Source organism: Hemicordylus capensis, chromosome 5, assembly GCF_027244095.1.
Source record: "Hemicordylus capensis ecotype Gifberg chromosome 5, rHemCap1.1.pri, whole genome shotgun sequence".
NCBI classification, from domain to species: domain Eukaryota; kingdom Metazoa; phylum Chordata; class Lepidosauria; order Squamata; family Cordylidae; genus Hemicordylus; species Hemicordylus capensis.
This window is the reverse complement of record NC_069661.1, coordinates 189930244-189948234: the sequence shown is the minus strand read 5'-3', so window position 1 is coordinate 189948234 and position 17991 is coordinate 189930244. Positions and strand designations below refer to the sequence as shown.

Sequence of the window (17991 nt, the reverse complement as noted above, 5' to 3'; positions counted from 1 at the left end):
CAGCAGAGTGAGAGTGGGAGGTCCTACAGACCTCTGCTCCAACCTCTAAACGTCTAGAGGCTCTTTATAGGGTCCAGGAGGAATGTAACGAATACCTTGTCCGTCATCCAACGCCAAACTCTCTGGTGGTGGACTGTGCAACCACTGCAAAAGGGGGTAGGAGGCATACTACCCCTGCAGACAAGGAAGGAAGGAAACTTGATGGGTTAGGTCGCCGCACCTATTCCACCCTTTGTCTTTCCATCAAGATTGCGAACTATATTGCCTACCAGGCCAAATATACCCATTCATTGTGGGAAACCTTGTTCGATCAGTGCAACACTCTGAATCCTACAGAGTTCCTTAAATTGTTTGAAGCCACCTTTGCCAAAACAACATCTACTACCAGGCAACAGCTGGCAAACGCAAAGCATCTCGCCGAGTCAGAATCACGCACTTTGACATCTTCCATTGTTCTGCGGAGACATGCTTGGCTGAGGGCGATGGGCCTTCAACAGGACATGAAGGATCGTATTGAGACCCTTCCATTTGATGGAAAAGGCCTATTTTCTGACAAGACAGATGAAACGATGGAGCAGTGGAAAAAGTCCAGGCTGACTGCTTGTTCGTTTTTGTCTCAGAAGGCAACCAACTCAAAATATCAACCTTACCATCAATACCAGCGCAGACAGCAGTTCTACCGTCAGACAGACCGCGGAGACTACAAGCGCCAATATCAGAGGTACAACAAACGAACATTCTATAATAGAAACAAATCAAACCAGCAAGGACAAAATAAGGCTGCACAGCAGCCTAAACAGCAGCTTTGATTTGGGCACCAGCCCCCTAGCACATGGCAGCAACAGATCCAACAGTTGCTCCAGGGAGAGAGCATTCAATAACGTTACAAGCAACAAACTCACAAGGACCAATATCTCCTTGACGCCACTTCAGATTACCATCAAACTGGCCAGCTACGCACCAGCGTGGCACCACATAACATCAGATCGCTGGGTTCTCCGCATTGTGAACGAGGGGTGTGCGATCTAATTCAAAGAATTCCCACCCTTCTCGGGTATAAAGTACACCCCCATAACTCTGGTGCTACAGGAAGAAGTGTGTCAATTGCTACAGAAGAAAGCGATCTCTCCGGTGCAGTGGGCGCAGGGACAGTCGGGATTCTACTCCCGATACTTCCAGATCCCGAAAAGGGATGGAGGCATACGTCCCATAATGGACCTGAGACACCTGAATCTCTAGGCCGAGGTTCGCAAATTCCGTATGACAACGTTGCAGGCCATCCTTCCTCTTCTACACGAAGAACAATGGATCGCAACGTTAGATCTAAAGGATGCGTACTTTCATGTGGGCATCAGGGAGACCCATCGCAAATACCTGCGATTTACGTTGGGGACGTGTCTGTATCAATACAATGTCCTACCTTTCGGGTTGGTAACCGCCCCGAGAGTTTTCACGAAGGTCGTTGCAGTGGTAATAGCCCATCTACGAACACTGGGCCTGTCGATTTATCCTTAACTCGACGATTGGCTCTTGACTTCAAAGACGGAAGTAGAACTCCAAACTCATGTGACGATGGTGACATCCCTACTGGAAGACCTAGGTATCCAGGTCAATCACAAGAAGTCCTTCCTAACCCCGTCCACCAGTCTCCAATATATCGTGGCACAACTGGGCATGTTAGCACAGATGGCCTTTTTGCCAGAAGGCCGCATCCAGCGGATACAGGCTCTATTGCTCACTTTTCAGAAAACACCCTTGCAAAGGGCTCATCAAGTTCAAGTGCTGTTGGGTCCGATGGCTTCCTGCACAGCAACAGTCCCATATGCACGCCTACGGATGAGGGTGTTACAGCAGTGGTTCCTGGGAGCTTACCTCCCGCGAACCAAGCCACAGAACAAGCTGGTATTGCTCCCTTCCTGGGTTTTAAAGTCCTTGCTCTGATGGGGCGAGAGGAGGAACTTACTTCGTGGAATGCCTTTCAAGCTACCAGAGTCCTCCGTAACGGTGACGACGGATGCCTCAATGACAGGGTGGGGTGCCCACCTGGATCATTTCACGGCACAGGGTCTTTGGTCTCCTCCACAGACCCGCAGTCACATCAGTTATCTAGAGCCTTCAAGGCACTACAGGCATTCCAGCCCCACGTAGCGGGTCAGGTGGTCCTACTTCAAATGGACAACACGACTGCCATTGCTTACATAAACAAGCAGGGCGGAACGATGTCAAGATCGCTCTGCAACCTCAGCTCGCGGATCTGGGACTGGTGTGTTCCCCAGTTGATCCATATCGTCGCGATACATATCAAGGGGACCCACAATTGTCTGGCGGACTCACTCAGCAGAGAACTGTGGACAAGTGTCGTTCTGCCCCAACACAAGTGGGAATTGAACGCAAAAATCATACAGCAACTTTTCCGGTCTTGGGGTTCAGCCCAAGTCAATCTTTTTGCTACGAAGGAAAACAAGAAATGTGAAAGTTATTGCTCTCGCATAGGGCCCTGCCGTTTATCGCGAGGCGATGCTTTTCAGTTCCGCTGGATGGGGGAGCTGTTTTACGCATTTCCACCGATACCCCTATTAACCAAGGTGGTGGCCAAGATGCTTCAGGAGAACACCCAAGCAATTCTGATCGCGCCATGGTGGCCAAGACAACCTTGGTACACACGACTACTCAGACTATGCGGGAGGAATTACAGGAGACTTCCGTGGTGGCCAGATTTACTGACTCAACACCAGGGGCAGGTCTGTCACCCAGATCGATCCATTCTGAATCTAACTTCATGGAGAATAGGTTACTGAAGAAGATTATGTTGAATACTAGGAAGCTGTCTACAAGACGTAGTTACAATGCTAAATGGCGTAGATTCTGTGTTCATGCAGCCACTAGAGGATTCAGGCCTAGGCATGCCACTCTCAAGGATGTTCTTCTCTATCTTACCTCATTGAAGAGTAAGGGCCTTGCGAACGTCTCCATTAAGGTACATATGTCTGCACTGTCTGCGAGACACGCAGGCTGGGACGGGATGACTTTGTTCTCCCATCCGAAGTGCAAGGCATTTTTGAAAGGGATCAAAAATCTCTACCCACCAGTGAGACCACCGGCGGAGAAGTGGAGCTTGTCACTGGTACTGGCTACGCTCACGGAGGCTCCCTTTGAACCATTAGCAATGGCCTCTCTGAAACTGACAACGTTAAAGAGCCTCTTTCTGATAGCTGTCACCATTGCAAAACGGGTCAGTGAACTCCGGGCCCTACGGATTGATGAGCCCTACACTGTATTCTATCTGGAACGGGTTGTGATGCGCCTGGATCTGGAGTTCAGGACAAAGATTGTCTCAAGCTTTCACCTAAATACTAACATTGTGCTAGCGACCTTCTTCAGAAATCCATCGACACCACTAGAAGAGTCCATGCATTCTCTGGATGTGCGAAGGGCCCTACTATACTACCTACGGGCAACAAAGCGGATAAGGCGTACAACCAGTCTGTTTGTTTGCGAAAAGGGTAAACGGAGAGGCTTATCTCCTAGCAGACAAAAACTCTTTTTCTGGATAGTGGAAATGATTAAACTGGCGTACGACCTGCAAGGGGTGACCCCGCCATCTATGCTCCATGCTCATTCGACCAGAGCTTATGCTGCTTCAGCTGCACATCTGGTGGGCATAAGTCTCAACGATATCTGCACTGCAGCTACCTGGGCATCTCACCAAATCTTTGTAGGCCACTATGCTGTGGACTTCCGTAATGCAGCACAGGCAGATTTTGGACAGGTGGTCCTAAAGAGGGTGCTGCAATAGTTTGTTGCGCCCGCCTCCAACAAGGTTGCTTGTAATTCACCCACTATTATGACTGTCCAGGATCACTATCCAGATAAACAGGTTGCTTACCTGTAACAGATGATCTGGTAGTGGTCCTGGACAGTCATAAGACCTGCCCGTCCGTCCCCACTGCAACAAAAAGAAAAAGAAAAGAAAGAAAAGAAAAAGGGGAAAAAAGGAAAATGAAACAGGCTTAAGGATACCTTGAGTCATCGGCCATCAAGAAACTGAATATGAGGACGCCCAACGGCCGCTAGATGGTGCTGGTCACGTGCAGTAGGCAGTTGTGGGTGTCTCGAGGAGCTATAGAATTCTTACCGAAGCTGGTCTGCGCAGGCGCAGAACCCACTATTATGACTGTCCAGGACCACTACCAGATCATCTGTTACAGGTAAGCAACCTGTTTTTAGTGGGGAAATGTGTGTGTGCTTTTGATCGCAAGAGGGCTCATTTAATCCTTTTTTATGCTTTTGATTTAGACCACTCTGCTTATGATACTTGAGAATAATTTAGAACGTAACTTGAATGCTCACTAAGCTTTTTATGTGGATTGTTTCTATTTAGGCAACACATGAAAGATTGTAGTCTCAGCCGAAGGCAATTGTTTGAGGATGTACTTTCTTACAACTTAGCTTTGATAGGCTGTTCAGAAAAAAACACTGATGAGGAGATAAGTGCTGCAACAGGTATGTTGTTTGTTCCTGTCCTCAGCAAAGCAATTCAGTCCTGCATTCCTCATATCCCCTACTTAGTTTAATCAAAACCCTCAGTTGTGGATGTTGCTGTAGGAAGCTCCATTGTAGGATATGACACGTAACTTTGCCCTTAGTTCCAGGTAAACATAACTTTCTAATTTTCAGTTTTTTAAATGCCAAGAACTTAAATTCCAAGTTAACAATGGGTCAGACTTTATCAAGTGACAAGTACTTGCACTTGATGCAACCATTTTTAACAATCATTTGTTTAAATGCAACCACTTTGTAGCTTTTGGGCATTCTTCAGAGATCTGAATAGTTTAAAAGCAATGCACACAAATACCGCTAACAGCATTTCTCTACCATCTCTTTTCAGAAAAATACGTTGAAAAACTTTTTGGCGTAAACAAAGACCGTATGTCAATGGATCAAATGGCTGTTCTTCTTGTTAGCAATATCAATGAAAGCAAAAGTCATAGTAAGTAACTCTTAGAATTTCCCAATGTGGCCTTTATTCTATGCATGCCACAACAATTTGCAGTAATTCTCACAAAATATTGTAACAGGCCAAATGATTTTTGCTTTGGCAGTAAAGTCAGCAAATTACTTAATTTTATTTTTCTTGTTTACAGCCCCTCCATTTACAACTTGGAAGGACAAAAGGAAATGGAGACCCAAGTATTCAAAAAAAACTACTTTGGGCAGTGGTTCTAGCAGTGAAGAGGACCAGTCCTCTGGCCCTATTAAATATGGTAACAAATATGGAGTGCAAACTAAATTTGGAGTGTTAGAGCCATCTTAGAATTGTGCAGGAAAATAGTTTTAGTTTTTAACTTTTATTTGCCTTCCCTCTTATTTGTCCCGTAGCCCTAACATTCATAATGGACCCTAAAAATAGAATCTAATAAACAGTTGGGGAGCTTGTAGAGTTTTCGTGAGCTTTGCCTATAAAGGATCAGATGCGATAGGCTGAGTTCTGAGTTAGAGCATGCCTAGCAAGTCCCCCCAGCTAGCGCTGTTATGATGATGACTGCCCCTCCCCTTTTCTCATAGTTGTCTTTCTGCTCTTGTTCTGAATAAATCTCTTTTGTTCACCCATTGAAAAAGCTTGCTTTTATTTGCAGCTCCTGCAGTAGAAAACAAAATAAGGGCTCCAGCTCTGGATGCTGTTGTGACTCCCGATGATGTTAGGTATTTTACGAATGAGACCGATGACATTTCTAACCTGGAGGCAAGCGTACTTGAGAACCCTTATAACGTTCAGCTTTGGATCAAATTGGCATACAAGTATCTGAATCAAAATGAAGGGTAGGTCATTCTTACCATGCAAACAAATTGGTTGCACTTCTCTTATCGAAGTCTTCTCACCTGTGCTGCTGTAATCAGGTTCTCTCACTAACATCAAAGGGTCCTTTGTTTCTTTGGTCAAGCCGGTTATTGTTTAAAAGCAATTGGAGGGAAACAAGATTAGATCTCTCGCAGTATACACAGTAATAAAATATTGTTTGGCCGTGTTTCATTTCAGAATGGAAGTAATAGCAGAATTCATTTACTTAAAGGTTCCCTGAGTTGTGGGAAATAAAGTGTTTCTTAAAAAAAAAAAAATCAGTGGTAAAGAGGAGAGAAATATCTGTCTTATAAAATGAGGTGAGATTTCAGAAACCACTTGCACAGGATGCGTTATCTTTCCAGCAGGTGTTCTGAGAGTATTGACTGTGAACTACAGTTGCAGTCTGATGTCTACAAGTGCCCCAGAGTTATGCTGTAGGTTCCCTGTTCTGAAGCTTCTTCCCTCAGTCTGTCTTCAATTCCCTCAAACTGCAACTTAAGTACAGGAGAGAAAAGGTGGCTTGAGTTGGGCGGGGCAAGTTGGTGCATAACTTGTATCCACCCCCAGGACAGTACCTCCAGTGACTGTTGCTGGTATCTCTCTTGTGTTTCTTTTTAGATTGTGAGCCCTTTGGGGACAGCGATCCATCTTATTTATTTGTTGTTTCTCTGTGTAAACGGCCCTGAGCCATTTTTGGAAGGACAGTATAGAAATCAAATTAATAATAACAATAATAATAATAAAGCTCTGGAATGAACCATTAAACTGAATATTTTGAAGAATAATGTATAGTACTTCCTGTTTCCTGTTCTTCCTGCAGTTCATCATCGGAGTGTTTGGATTCCTCTTTGAATGTATTGGCCCGAGCACTAGAGAACAACAAAGAAAATTCTGAAATCTGGTGTCATTATCTCAAGCTGTTTTCAAAAAGAGGAACCAAAGAAGAAGTGCAGGAAATGTGTGAGACAGCAGTGGAATATGCCCCTACTTACACTATCTGGTGGACTGTAAGTTTGAACTCTGGGAAATACTACATGTACAAAGGAACCGTCTGCATTTTTGAAGTACATAACTAGGATCATAGGAAACTGCCATATACTGAGTCAGACCATTGGTCTGTCTAGCTCAGTATTGTCTTCACAGACTGGCAGCGACTTCTCTAAAGTTACAGGCAGGAATCTCTCTCAGCCCTATCTTGGAGAAGCCAGGGAGAGAGAGAGATACTTGATAGACAAGCAGAGTTCCAGTTAAACAAATTTAATGGAAAGGTGTTTTCTATCTATCTTCTGCTATAATAATCATTTCTCTCTCAATGCCATTCAGTTTCTAAATCTGGAAAACACCTTTGATGGCAAGGATTATGTATGTGGAAGAATGCTACAGTTCCTAATGGAAAGGCCCAAGTGTGAAGAGAACTTGGATCTTCAGTCCTTTCAGTTGCTGGAGATGCTGCTGTATAGAGTTAACCTAAGCCTCTTTACTGGGAAACAGCAAAATGCTGTTGCATTATTCCAGGTACTTGCTTATGTTTAATATCCTGTTACATTGATGATAATTGCATTCGAATAAATGTGACCTTTACCGTTCATTTATATTTTGTGAATATCTTGCAGCATTTTTGTTTCTAGAAGGAAACTAGTGTTTTCTCTACCCAAGTAAAGAAACAGAAGAAAGTAACAGTGATGGGGAAAACTCTGTGTTAAATATTCTGAAAGGAAAGAACTTTTTAGAGCTATTCATGTGTTAGGAGAAAGAAGAATACCATTTGTTCACAAAGTACAACTGTGGCAACTGCTATAATTTGTAGGGAGAAGAGGCATGTGGCTGGCAGCACACTGTTAAAAACCTGACTGGGACCCATGGTCAGGATGGTTTTATTTCGTGTAACATATGAAGTGGCCCTAAATGTGTGTATCTAATTCTGGAAGGATATTCTTAATGTTGAATCTGTATTATTAATTCTCCAAGACGGGCCATGCATGGGGACGTGGTAGAAAGGAGGCGATTGGCTGACAGAGTTCGCAAGCAAAAGCACCTGATTGGGCAGTGGGATTCCATGTGCAATTTGGGAGAAGAAGCCTGTGAGAGCAGAAGCACCATGGTGATTGGGCAGTGAGGATTCCATTTGCAGATAGGGAGGAGGAGCCTGTGGCACTGTGGTGATTGGGCAGTGGGGATTCCCTATGCAGATAAAGAGGAGGAGCCTGTGGTGGTTAAGGTCAGTTGGAATGCAACTTGATTGTAGAGGAGAGGAATCTATATGTATAAAAGGATAGCAGGCAGGGGTCTGCAAAAAGATGGGTCCTGAGGGAGGAAAGAGCCCCTTCAGGAGAAGGAGGATGCCGTTGTGTGAATTAAATGAGGAAATAAGATGAACAAAATCTGTTAACTCGGGGAGGGAGAGAGAAAAAAACATGAAGGGAGGGTGAAGAAAGAGTGAGGAAGAGCGAGTGGAGGAGAGAGAAAGAGAAAAAGAACGGAGGGGGAAGAGGGACGGGCCTGAGCCTGTCAGCAGCCTGAGGGGAATGGGCGGCCATGGCAGCACTAGCAGCAAGGAAGGGCCCAGTCAACCACTGCTGCTGGTTGGGGCTATCGAGGTCATTGTCAGAGGGAGGCAGGCAGGCAAGGGATGGGCCTGAGCCTGTCAGCGGCCTGAAAGGAACGAGCGGTCATGGTGGTGGCAAAAGAGAGGAACGGCCCGGGTCAACCACTGCTGCTGCTCCTGTGGGGAGGATCAGGAGCAGGGCTCGGGTAAGGGTGGGGAGGTCTCTGGGGATAGGGGGCTGCAGCTTGGCCAATAGGTGGCAGCAGTGCTGCAGCCATGACCAAGGAGGGTGAGGGGGATGGAAGCAACGGATGGAGGAGGAGCAGGAGTGCAGCTTAGGGGAGCAATCAAGTATTAACATGCAGATGCTCTAGAGTGTGTGAGAGTTGCAGCATTGAAGTGGAGAGCTGTGGGGGGGAAGGGTGAGCGCGCGCTGCGGGGGGATGCCACAGGCTCAGAGCACAACTGCACAGATGCTCTGTGTGGGGTCAGCTAGTTGATTTTTAAAGCTTAAATGCTTTCCAGCGATGCCATCTTTCTTCATTGTAAGCATAGTCTTCTCAACCTCAAGAATTATTACATTTTACATTTTTACATTTTATATTCCTCTCTTCCTCCAAGGAGCCCAGAGCAGTGTACTTTAGGTTTCTCCTCACGATAACCCTGTGAAGTAGGTTAGTCTGAGAGAGAGAAGTGATTGGCCCAGAGTCACCTAGCAAGTATTATGGCTGAATGGGGATTTGAACTCGGGTCTCCCTGGTCCTAGTCCGGCACTCTAACCACTACACCACGCTGGCTCTCTTATTCTGGAAAAGGCTGCTCAGTTTAGGAGTAAAAATTGGTTTTCTCCTGTCTCGATTTCAGTATCAATCTAATGCATACCACAGCAAGAGTCAGACTACATGTTAGGTTAATATCATTAACCCCTGGGTGCCTGGCTTTGGTTTCCTAAATAGCAGCGGTTTTGGGGGAGTAATTAAGACTATATTGGGGGCAAAGGGTTAAATCCCCTTTCCCTTATCCCATGGCCCCAATCCTGAGTATCCCTGTGGCTACTTCTTTAGGAAACCAAAGCCAAGCACAGAAGGCTCAGCACTCTTAGTGTGAATCCTTGCACAGTAATATACCTGTAAGTGGGAAGCTTGGATGGATACACAGCAAACCTAGGCAGGATAAATTTCCAAAACATTCGTAATCCTGAATTTCACAGGGCTAGTGCAGTGAAGCACCAGTGATTGTGAGCATAGAATTTGTTTGTTTAATAAATCATGTACCTCTGTATTAGGGCATAATATAACTGTTACCCTTGTGGTTTATGTGGTTGTGTTTAAGCCTTGTCACTTTGTGCTCCACAGAATGCTCTGAAGTCAGCAAGTGATAAGGTTATAGTGCAGCACCTCACTGTAAGTGACCGTTGCTTAGCTTGGCTATCCTACATACATCTAATTGAATTTGGTGGACTCCCTGCCAAGTTCTATGATCCTGGCAATAGCAACCCTTCAAAAATGATGAAGAAGGAACCATTTTTAATACCTTGGAAAACCACTGAAGATGTGAAAACTAATCATGATATGTTGTTAGCTGTATTTGAAGGTATGTCTGCCTGTGTACATTATTTAGTGGTAATTTTATTTCATTCATGCTTAGTAGCATATGTACATTAATTTTAATTTTGTAAGCTGCTTGTGGCCTTTCACTTTGAAGGCAGATTTCCTGTATAGAACATGAGTGGGAGAAGCTACAACAGACTGAAAAACAATTAGACTGCTGATGGTGCTTGTACGTGAAAGCTAAGACTCGGGGACTGTATTCATTCCTATAGTTGCTTTTAACCAAATCTTTCTCAATCCCAAATAGCAAGGTTATATTCTGGCTCATTTTCTTGTAAACCATTATCTTTCCAATGTATATTGAAGGAAATCCTCATCTAATATTTTTTTCCCCCACAGGTTCTTTTATTTTGCTGTCTTTTTGTATCTCTTAAATGCTTAGATGGATTTTGATTTCATTGAATTTCTTTATAGGCAGATTTTGACTTACAGATTTTTTTAAAAAATGAACCAAAGGCCATATGAAACTATAACTTGATATACAGAATGCCAGTAATATAGCTTTTGATCATTGAAGCAATCCACCATGTGCACAGAAAAATCTTTTGACATGCACACTCTGCCCCAAAGATGCATAAATCCAATTTTCAGTTGCAAATCTATTGCTGGTGGCTAGTAAATGGGTTTTTAAAAAATGGGTACAATGTTAACCTGTCTCTCTAGGCTGTGACTGCTGAAAGAGGTTCATAAATAACTGATTGACAACCAGAGAAGTGTTGTGTGTGCCAAATAATACTTTGTGCAACATAGGGGGAGTGATACTTGCCAATTTCCCCTTTCTTTCCTTTGCAACCCTCTGTGCCTCCTGAAAATATGTCCATGTGGGTTGCACCTTAAGCTCACCAAAATAAGGCAATAGGTAGCTGGTTTCTTTCAGAAAGCACAGTGAAAAGGATTCTAATTTATATAGCTGTGCAGTAGAATTTAGTAAATAAAGCTTCATCTTTCTATTTACAAGCAAGGTCATGGCTTCTCATTATGAATCGGTTCGATGTGCGAAGCACATTTTCAGAACTGAACTTAGTACTGGAAATCATGTTGGGCAGTTGAACTAAAATGGATAGGCTAGCCTGTATGATCCTGTATCCACAGATTAGTAAAATATTAATGTTCAGTTGTATGCAGTCATAAGGGAGACGGAGACGTTGTGCACAATCTACTTATATAGCAAGGAGTATTGGAAACTCCTAGATCTTTGAGGTGATCTAGGATCTTTCCCAACATGGGTACTGTGCAGGCGGTAAAATCGCAGAAGGGTTTTATACTTCCCCCAAGTGCTCTGTAGTTCCACCCTTTGCGCTAGGCATGCTCAGTATTTTTGGTGGCAAAGCACCATTTGCTCAGTTCTTTCTCAACCACCAACACATGTCTTGCTGAAGGTTTTCTCCTCATTCGAGCTCTGTTTCTGCAGAAAGAAATAAGTTTGTTTTGATTTATTCAGTTTTTGACTCTTTACGGTTTTAAGGTTTATTCGTTGCTTAACATTTTTTAGCCTAATGGATATTTGGAAAACCTTTAAGAAGTGTACTTTGTGTGGCGGTACTCTCCCATCTTCCGATAAACATGAACACTGTCTCCTGTGCTTAGGAGAGGACCACAAGGCTTGTACTTGTAAGATCTGCCTTGCGTTCTCTAAGCAGACCCAAAAGAATAGGGAATTGTGACTTAGGGCTGCCCTATACAAATGTGTTGTGCCCTCCTACCCCACTGCCACGTTCTCCATTACTGGCGACCCCTTTGGGCTCATCCGACCATTGATATTCCAAGTCTATGTTTGGGTCTAAGTCTCTGCTGGAAAGAGCCTCCCATTCCAAACATGCTGAGTCAGAGTGCTCTAAGGAGTTTAAGAGTGCTCTAAGCACTTTAAGAATCTTCATGATTGGTTTAAGGATGGGCACCAGAAACACAAAGAAATGTAAATACCAAGAGGGTGACTTAGTATCCCATTTGGCTTCCAAATATTACAAGACATCTTCTTCAGTGTCAATATCATCCCCGAGATCGACAACTATTGAAAGCAAGATTCATCCATCGACAACTCAGATGTTGAATCGACCCCCTATGTCGAGCCTGGAGTCAATGGCAATGACATCAAGATCAACATTTCACTCCTTCTCCGTCTGTGGTTCAACACATCACACTAACCACGCCAAGATTGTCGTCGTCTTCCTTGCTGGAGGTGCTTATAATTGCCCTGGAACCTCCCTTGTCTTCAGCATTGATACAGTTACCAACACCGACATTGACCCTGATGCCTATAACAACAACTTTGGTACCGATGTCATTACTTACTTCGACACTGATGGTAACTCAAACTTCAAACCAGCTCTCAAATTTGAATTGTGGAAATCTCATCCACGCCAGTACATACAATGGTGCCAACAACCCTTGCCGCTACATCCCCTGTGAGGCAGAGCCCTATTGTGGCAGTCGACCTTGGGATTGATTTCCCTGCAATGCTGTCAGTGTTGAAGGAGCTACCCTTTCTGCAAGACATCAAATCTATTCTGGGTTCTTCCCATGCTACCCCATCTGGGTCAACTTCTAAGGGTTTCGCACCACATGGCTTGTATACCAAAGAAGACTTGAGGTCTGGTCTTGTTCCCGTTCCTAAAATGCCTTCGGTTCCCCCTGCAAGGGTTACTCCAACATCTTCTCCCTACATACCTCGGAGGGAGCTATGATACCACTTCTCAGACCCTGCTTACTCCTCACTGAGGAGATGCAGGGATTACTGGAGCTTCCCTGGAGCCTTGGACCATGGCTATATCCATAGACTGGGGAGGACCAGGAATCCCTATTTTATGCCCTTCCTGGGCTTGCCCTGTGACTATGATGAATTCCACTTATAGAAACTTTTTTAAAAAACCCTGAGATCCAACTCTGTTCCCCAGGATCAGAATATAGGGAAGGGATGTGAAGCCTTTTAAAAAAGGCCACAAGATCCACCCACCCTCTGCACAATCTTCTTCAGAGCAATGCCTAGTTCCCAATGAGGATGTGCATACTTGCCCTGCGTCTCCAGATGTTCAGGTCCTCTCCACCCCAACTGGACAGGATAAATCTCTGGCTCCTGACAAGGACAAGATGGGTGATGAGTATACCTCATTTTCTGATTCCAATGGAGACTCTTACCTTAACAGAGAATCCCTCTGATCCATCACTGGATGAAAATGTTTCTAATCGCCCTTCTGTCTCTCCTAGGTAGGAGATTAAATCTTTATCACATGCAAGTTACGGAAATAGCCGTTATTGGATTGCAATTAAAGACAGCAATTCCCGAAGTCAAAGATCCAGTTTGTGACTTCATGTCCTCTTCCTCTGTGTTTCAACTAGCAGCACTCCCTATATTCCCAGTTCTTGTTAATTCAATGAAGCCTGCTTGGGAAGACCTTGCAGCCACCTCTTCCATGTCTAAACATCTAGAAAATTTCTATAAGAGTACAAGAAGACCATTGCACCTTTTTCAAACACCCACTTCCAAATTATTTGGTGGTAGGCTGGGCCATGGGAGATAAATCTGGAAGGAAGCATTCAGCTCTTTTGGAAAAGGAGGGAAGGAAACTGGCTGCCAAGGGACACAAATTCTATTCAGCTGCTTGGCTTTCCATCAAGATAGCCAATTGCAGGGCCTGTATGGCCATATCCCACTATTCTATCTGGGATAACTTTAAAGAGGATCTGAGAGATGCTCCTGAGTCTTTATGGGACTTGGTAGATCTGTTGATGTCATTTGTCAACACCTAAGCAAACATTTAACTGAAACAATCTTGATGGCTCCCAGCAGTGATTTTTCCTAAGACTCCATGCTTGGCTTTATTCCACATCACTCCAAATTGACATGAGAGAGAAAATAAAAGGCCTGCCATTTTGAGGGATGGCCTGTTTAGTCCCAAGACAGATGGCACGATGAAGAAAATGAAAAATCTAAATACACGGCAAAAACATTCACAGCTTCCTCGCCTCACAATCCTATACCCAAGGGTTTAAAAAATATGCAAGATAAAGATTCCAATTTAACAAGTCAGACCACAAAGACTATAGGAAACAGTACCAATATGGACAACAAGGATCCCACAATCAAAAGCAGAGGCAGCATCAAAAATCGAAGAGCCAGGAACAACCGAAACAGCTCCTTTGATCACTTCGTTTCTCAGCCATCTTTTTCAGGAGTTGCTTCAACTATTGGACTGTTCTCCCCAGCTTGGTGCCATATTACATTGACACTTGGGTTTTAAGTATCTCTACTGGATATGCAATTGAATTTACCATCACCCTTCTATTTTGAGGGGTAAAATACACCCGCCCGACTCATACATTGGAACCAGAAGTGAAAGATCTCCTGGAGAAAGGGGCAATAGAACCTGTGCCATTGAAAGACCTAAGGAAGAGTTTCTATTCCAGATATTTTTGGGTCCCGAAAAGGATGGAGACCTACGCCTGATTCTGGACCTACACCATCTAAACTAATTCATTCATCCAAGAAAGTTTCTGGTGATTATGTTACAGACATTCTCCCTTCCTTAGAAGAAGAGGAGTTGCTAGCCACCTTGGACCTCAAGGACACATACTTTCCTATCGTAATAAGACTAAGACAGAGGAAGTTTCTTTGTTTTGCTCTAGGGAATCAAGCTTACCAATACACTGTGCTTCCATTTGGTCTTTTGGCTTCCCCTCGAGTCTTTAGCATGTTCATGAATGCAATAATTCCCCATCTAAGGACACAGAGGATCTCCATCTTACTTAGATGACTGGTTGATGACTTCCACGGACAAAAGCTCCTAGTGTACCCAGATACTTTACATCCTGGATTTACTTCAAAACCTGGGCCACCAGATCAACTGCAAAAAGTAAAACCTTCAGCTATAGAAAAGGATACTTTACATAGGGGCTCTGTTAGACACATAATTAAAGAGCTTTCTTTCCAGAAGAAAGACACCTGCTTATTGTACACTTGATCTCTATACGCAAAGCTGATCCAAGTCAGAGGGCAATACAAAGACACTTGGGTTTAATGGCATTCTGCACAGCCACAGTAAGGTATGTCCGTCTCCGTTAGCAACCTTGTCTCTGCAACTACTTATCCTGAAAAACCCCTTTTTGGTGGCCATTACTTCTGCTCTGTGGATAGACTCGCCTTACACAGGATTTTCCCCAGACAAGGTGGTCTTGCAAATAGAGGCCCTTCCTCTATTCCAGTAGTTGTGTCTGATTTTCCTATCAACCAAGATATCTTTCTGCCTTCTTGCTTCATGATCCCATCCACTGCTTTGGAATATTCTCTCCATTCCATAGATGACAGAAAGGCTCTTTTGTTCTACATGGACAGAACCAAACTATTTTGGAAATTTCATATACTCATATACTTTGCCTATCTCCAGGAAAAGACTCAGATCAGCTGGTGAAGCTGATCTTCTTTTGCTGTAAGCAATGGAAAGTCAAACCTCCAGCTACCTTCAAAGCCCATTCCACCAGGGCCATGGAAGTCTCCACAGCGCATATGTCTGGAATTCGTATTGGTGACATTTGCAAAGCAGCCACCTGTTCGTTGAACCTGCCATTCAAAAAATATTATGCTATAGATATCTGGTCAGTGGCCGAGGCTAACTAGGCTGGCAATTCTAAAAAAGTTGCTTTTAAATAACATCCTCACACCCTCCACTGTTGTTTCATTAGTGAGTTCACTAAATACATTTTTGGGAAGAATCCTGGATCACCTCAAAGATAAACAGGTTGCTTTCCTGTAACAAGTGATCTTTGAGTGATCCAGGATCATTCATAACACCGCTTGACCTCCCTGCTACTTGGATGTTGTTCTTTAAGTCCACTTACCTCAGTATTTCCAATGGAGGATCTCAAGTTCTCTGTGGTTGTTCAAGAACTGAGCTAATGGTGCTCTGCTGCTGAAAATACTGAGCGTGTGTTGTGCACAAAGGGCAAAGCTACAGAGCGCTTTGGGAAGCTGTAAAATCCTTCTGTGAAGGCTGCTGCGCAGGCATAGTACCCAAGTTGTGAATGATCCTGGATCACCCCAAGATTACCTGTTGCAGGTAAGCAACTTATTTTTTTCCCTTCTCTTTGAGACTGGTTAGTGTTCAGGAGATTGACTTTGTTGTTTTCCTAACGGAGTTTGAGACAGAACTCATGTCAAGAACTGAAGTGGTCCTTTTAACCAATTTGTCCATAATGGAATTTAAGCACTTTGATTTTTATATTTGTTCAATGATATAAAAGCTGAATAGCTAAAGCATAAACAACCAAACTTGCCAAGTTTAGTTTTGCCTTTGTGAAGATCATATATGTTTTGGTTGTCTTTAATTTTTTTTCTAAAGACTCGGCTTTGTGAGTTTATACATTCACTTTGTGAAATCTAACAGTGTTGGGTCTGGTGCCTGAAATCTATGACTGTATACTCTTCACCACTTGCAGTGTATGTTTATACCAAAAGTAAACACACAACCTAACTTGCCAAACATGTAGACTTCTTCTAAGGCAAGGTTTGTAATTGTGAAAGTGTAATCTCTATTTTTGTTCTTAGATGCTATCCAGTCATGTTCAAGTGAGGATATTTCAGCTAGTGAAAGAGTAGCACTCTGCCTTCCACTGTACAGAAACCTGATTGCCTTGCAGCAGCTTCTGGAAAAGTATGTTTTGGTTCTTATGTGTAATGTATTAAAAATTCATAATGGTTCAATGATACATCACACCTGCTGTTGCAATATGCTCTTTTACTCTGCTCTTTGCACTACTACCCCAATTTCCTGTGTTCACAGGAAAACTTGAAATGTTCTAAACACAGAAGAATATAGTGGGTGTTTTGTTTTTGTTTTTTAAAGGCGCATAGGGTAGCATCCAGAGCAGCACATGTTGGGATGGGGGGAAGAGCTAGAAACCATTTCCTCCTCTATACCATCCTCTCAGCAGCTGGAAAAGCTGTTTCTAATTACCAGGGTACCCTCAGCAATAGCCTGGGATGTCATGAGTGAGGGTACCCCAGAAACCACATGGAGACACCTTCCACTAATGGAGCAGATGTTGGCTTTATTTTTTTCCTCATGCAGCCATTGGTGTACACATCCCACACTGTAGTTGAGTGTCCCTTGGGCCCCAGGAATGGCTCTTCCAATAGTTTTGGGGCTGCAGGGAGGAGGATGAGAGGTCAGGGGTAAGCTTTTGCTGACTTATTGATCTGCATGCAGTGTGATAGATGCCACAGGTTTGGGGCCAAATGTCTGTTTGAAAAAGGAATGGTCAGATACCTAACAAATGAATTATTTCATAAAGAGGCAGCTATAGATGTTTTCATACATGTTTTAGAAGCTACTAGCTTGTATATTGTGGAAGAGTAACTTTTAAATTGTCTTTATTCAAGGTGGGAGGATGCTATTGAGCTTTGTATATCTCTCTTAAAATTGAGCCCGGTTGACTGTCAGTTGTTGGAAGCTCTGGTTGCTTTGTACTTGAGGACAGATCAAATTGAGAGGGCTTGTGATGTATGGCTTACAGCATTTGAGAGGAATCCTCAGAATGCCCAAGTTTTCTTTCATATGTGCAAATTCTTCATATTGCAGGTAAAGACCAATGTGTTGTCTCATAGATTTGTAAGTGATGAATTTCTCCAGTACACAGTTAATATCGAATTCAGTCATATCAATTAAAATGAGAGAATTTGCCTAAAGCTTTGTTTAGAACTTGAAGTTGCTGGATTTGTGTCCTATCTAAATTTGTCATTGTCCAAGAAGGCTAAAAGTCTAGACCAGTGGTTCCCAACCAGGGTTCCTCCAGTTGTTGCTGAACTACAAATCCCAGCATCCCCAGCCACAATAAATTGTGTCTGGGGATGCTGTGAGTTGTAGTTCAACAATATCTGGAAGAACTCTAGTTGGCAACCACTGGTCTAGACTGTGAATCTGAACAAAGTTACTGATTGGGTGTCCTTCCACTGAAGGTGCACTCATACTTGTGACTTGTTCATCTTTTTAAGTTTCTTGTGT

At 43.6% G+C, this 17991-nt stretch overlaps 1 protein-coding gene across 5 annotated transcripts in view; it reads left to right on the top strand.

The window, feature by feature from the left end:
• Positions 1-17991, top strand: part of ZFC3H1 (zinc finger C3H1-type containing) — a 60824-nt gene that overhangs the window by 32315 nt on the left and 10518 nt on the right. For all 5 annotated transcript variants that reach the window (XR_008308404.1, XR_008308405.1, XM_053255082.1 and 2 more), the window contains exons 18-26: positions 4382-4503; positions 4889-4990; positions 5145-5264; positions 5637-5820; positions 6663-6849; positions 7166-7357; positions 9743-9980; positions 16536-16641; positions 17370-17568. Coding sequence is in view for 3 of the 5 variants with exons in the window: in XM_053255082.1 (XP_053111057.1) it covers positions 4382-4503; positions 4889-4990; positions 5145-5264; positions 5637-5820; positions 6663-6849; positions 7166-7357; positions 9743-9980; positions 16536-16641; positions 17370-17568 (1450 nt within the window). In the remaining 2 variants the exon portion in view is untranslated. The remainder of the gene's footprint in view (positions 1-4381; positions 4504-4888; positions 4991-5144; positions 5265-5636; positions 5821-6662; positions 6850-7165; positions 7358-9742; positions 9981-16535; positions 16642-17369; positions 17569-17991) is intronic.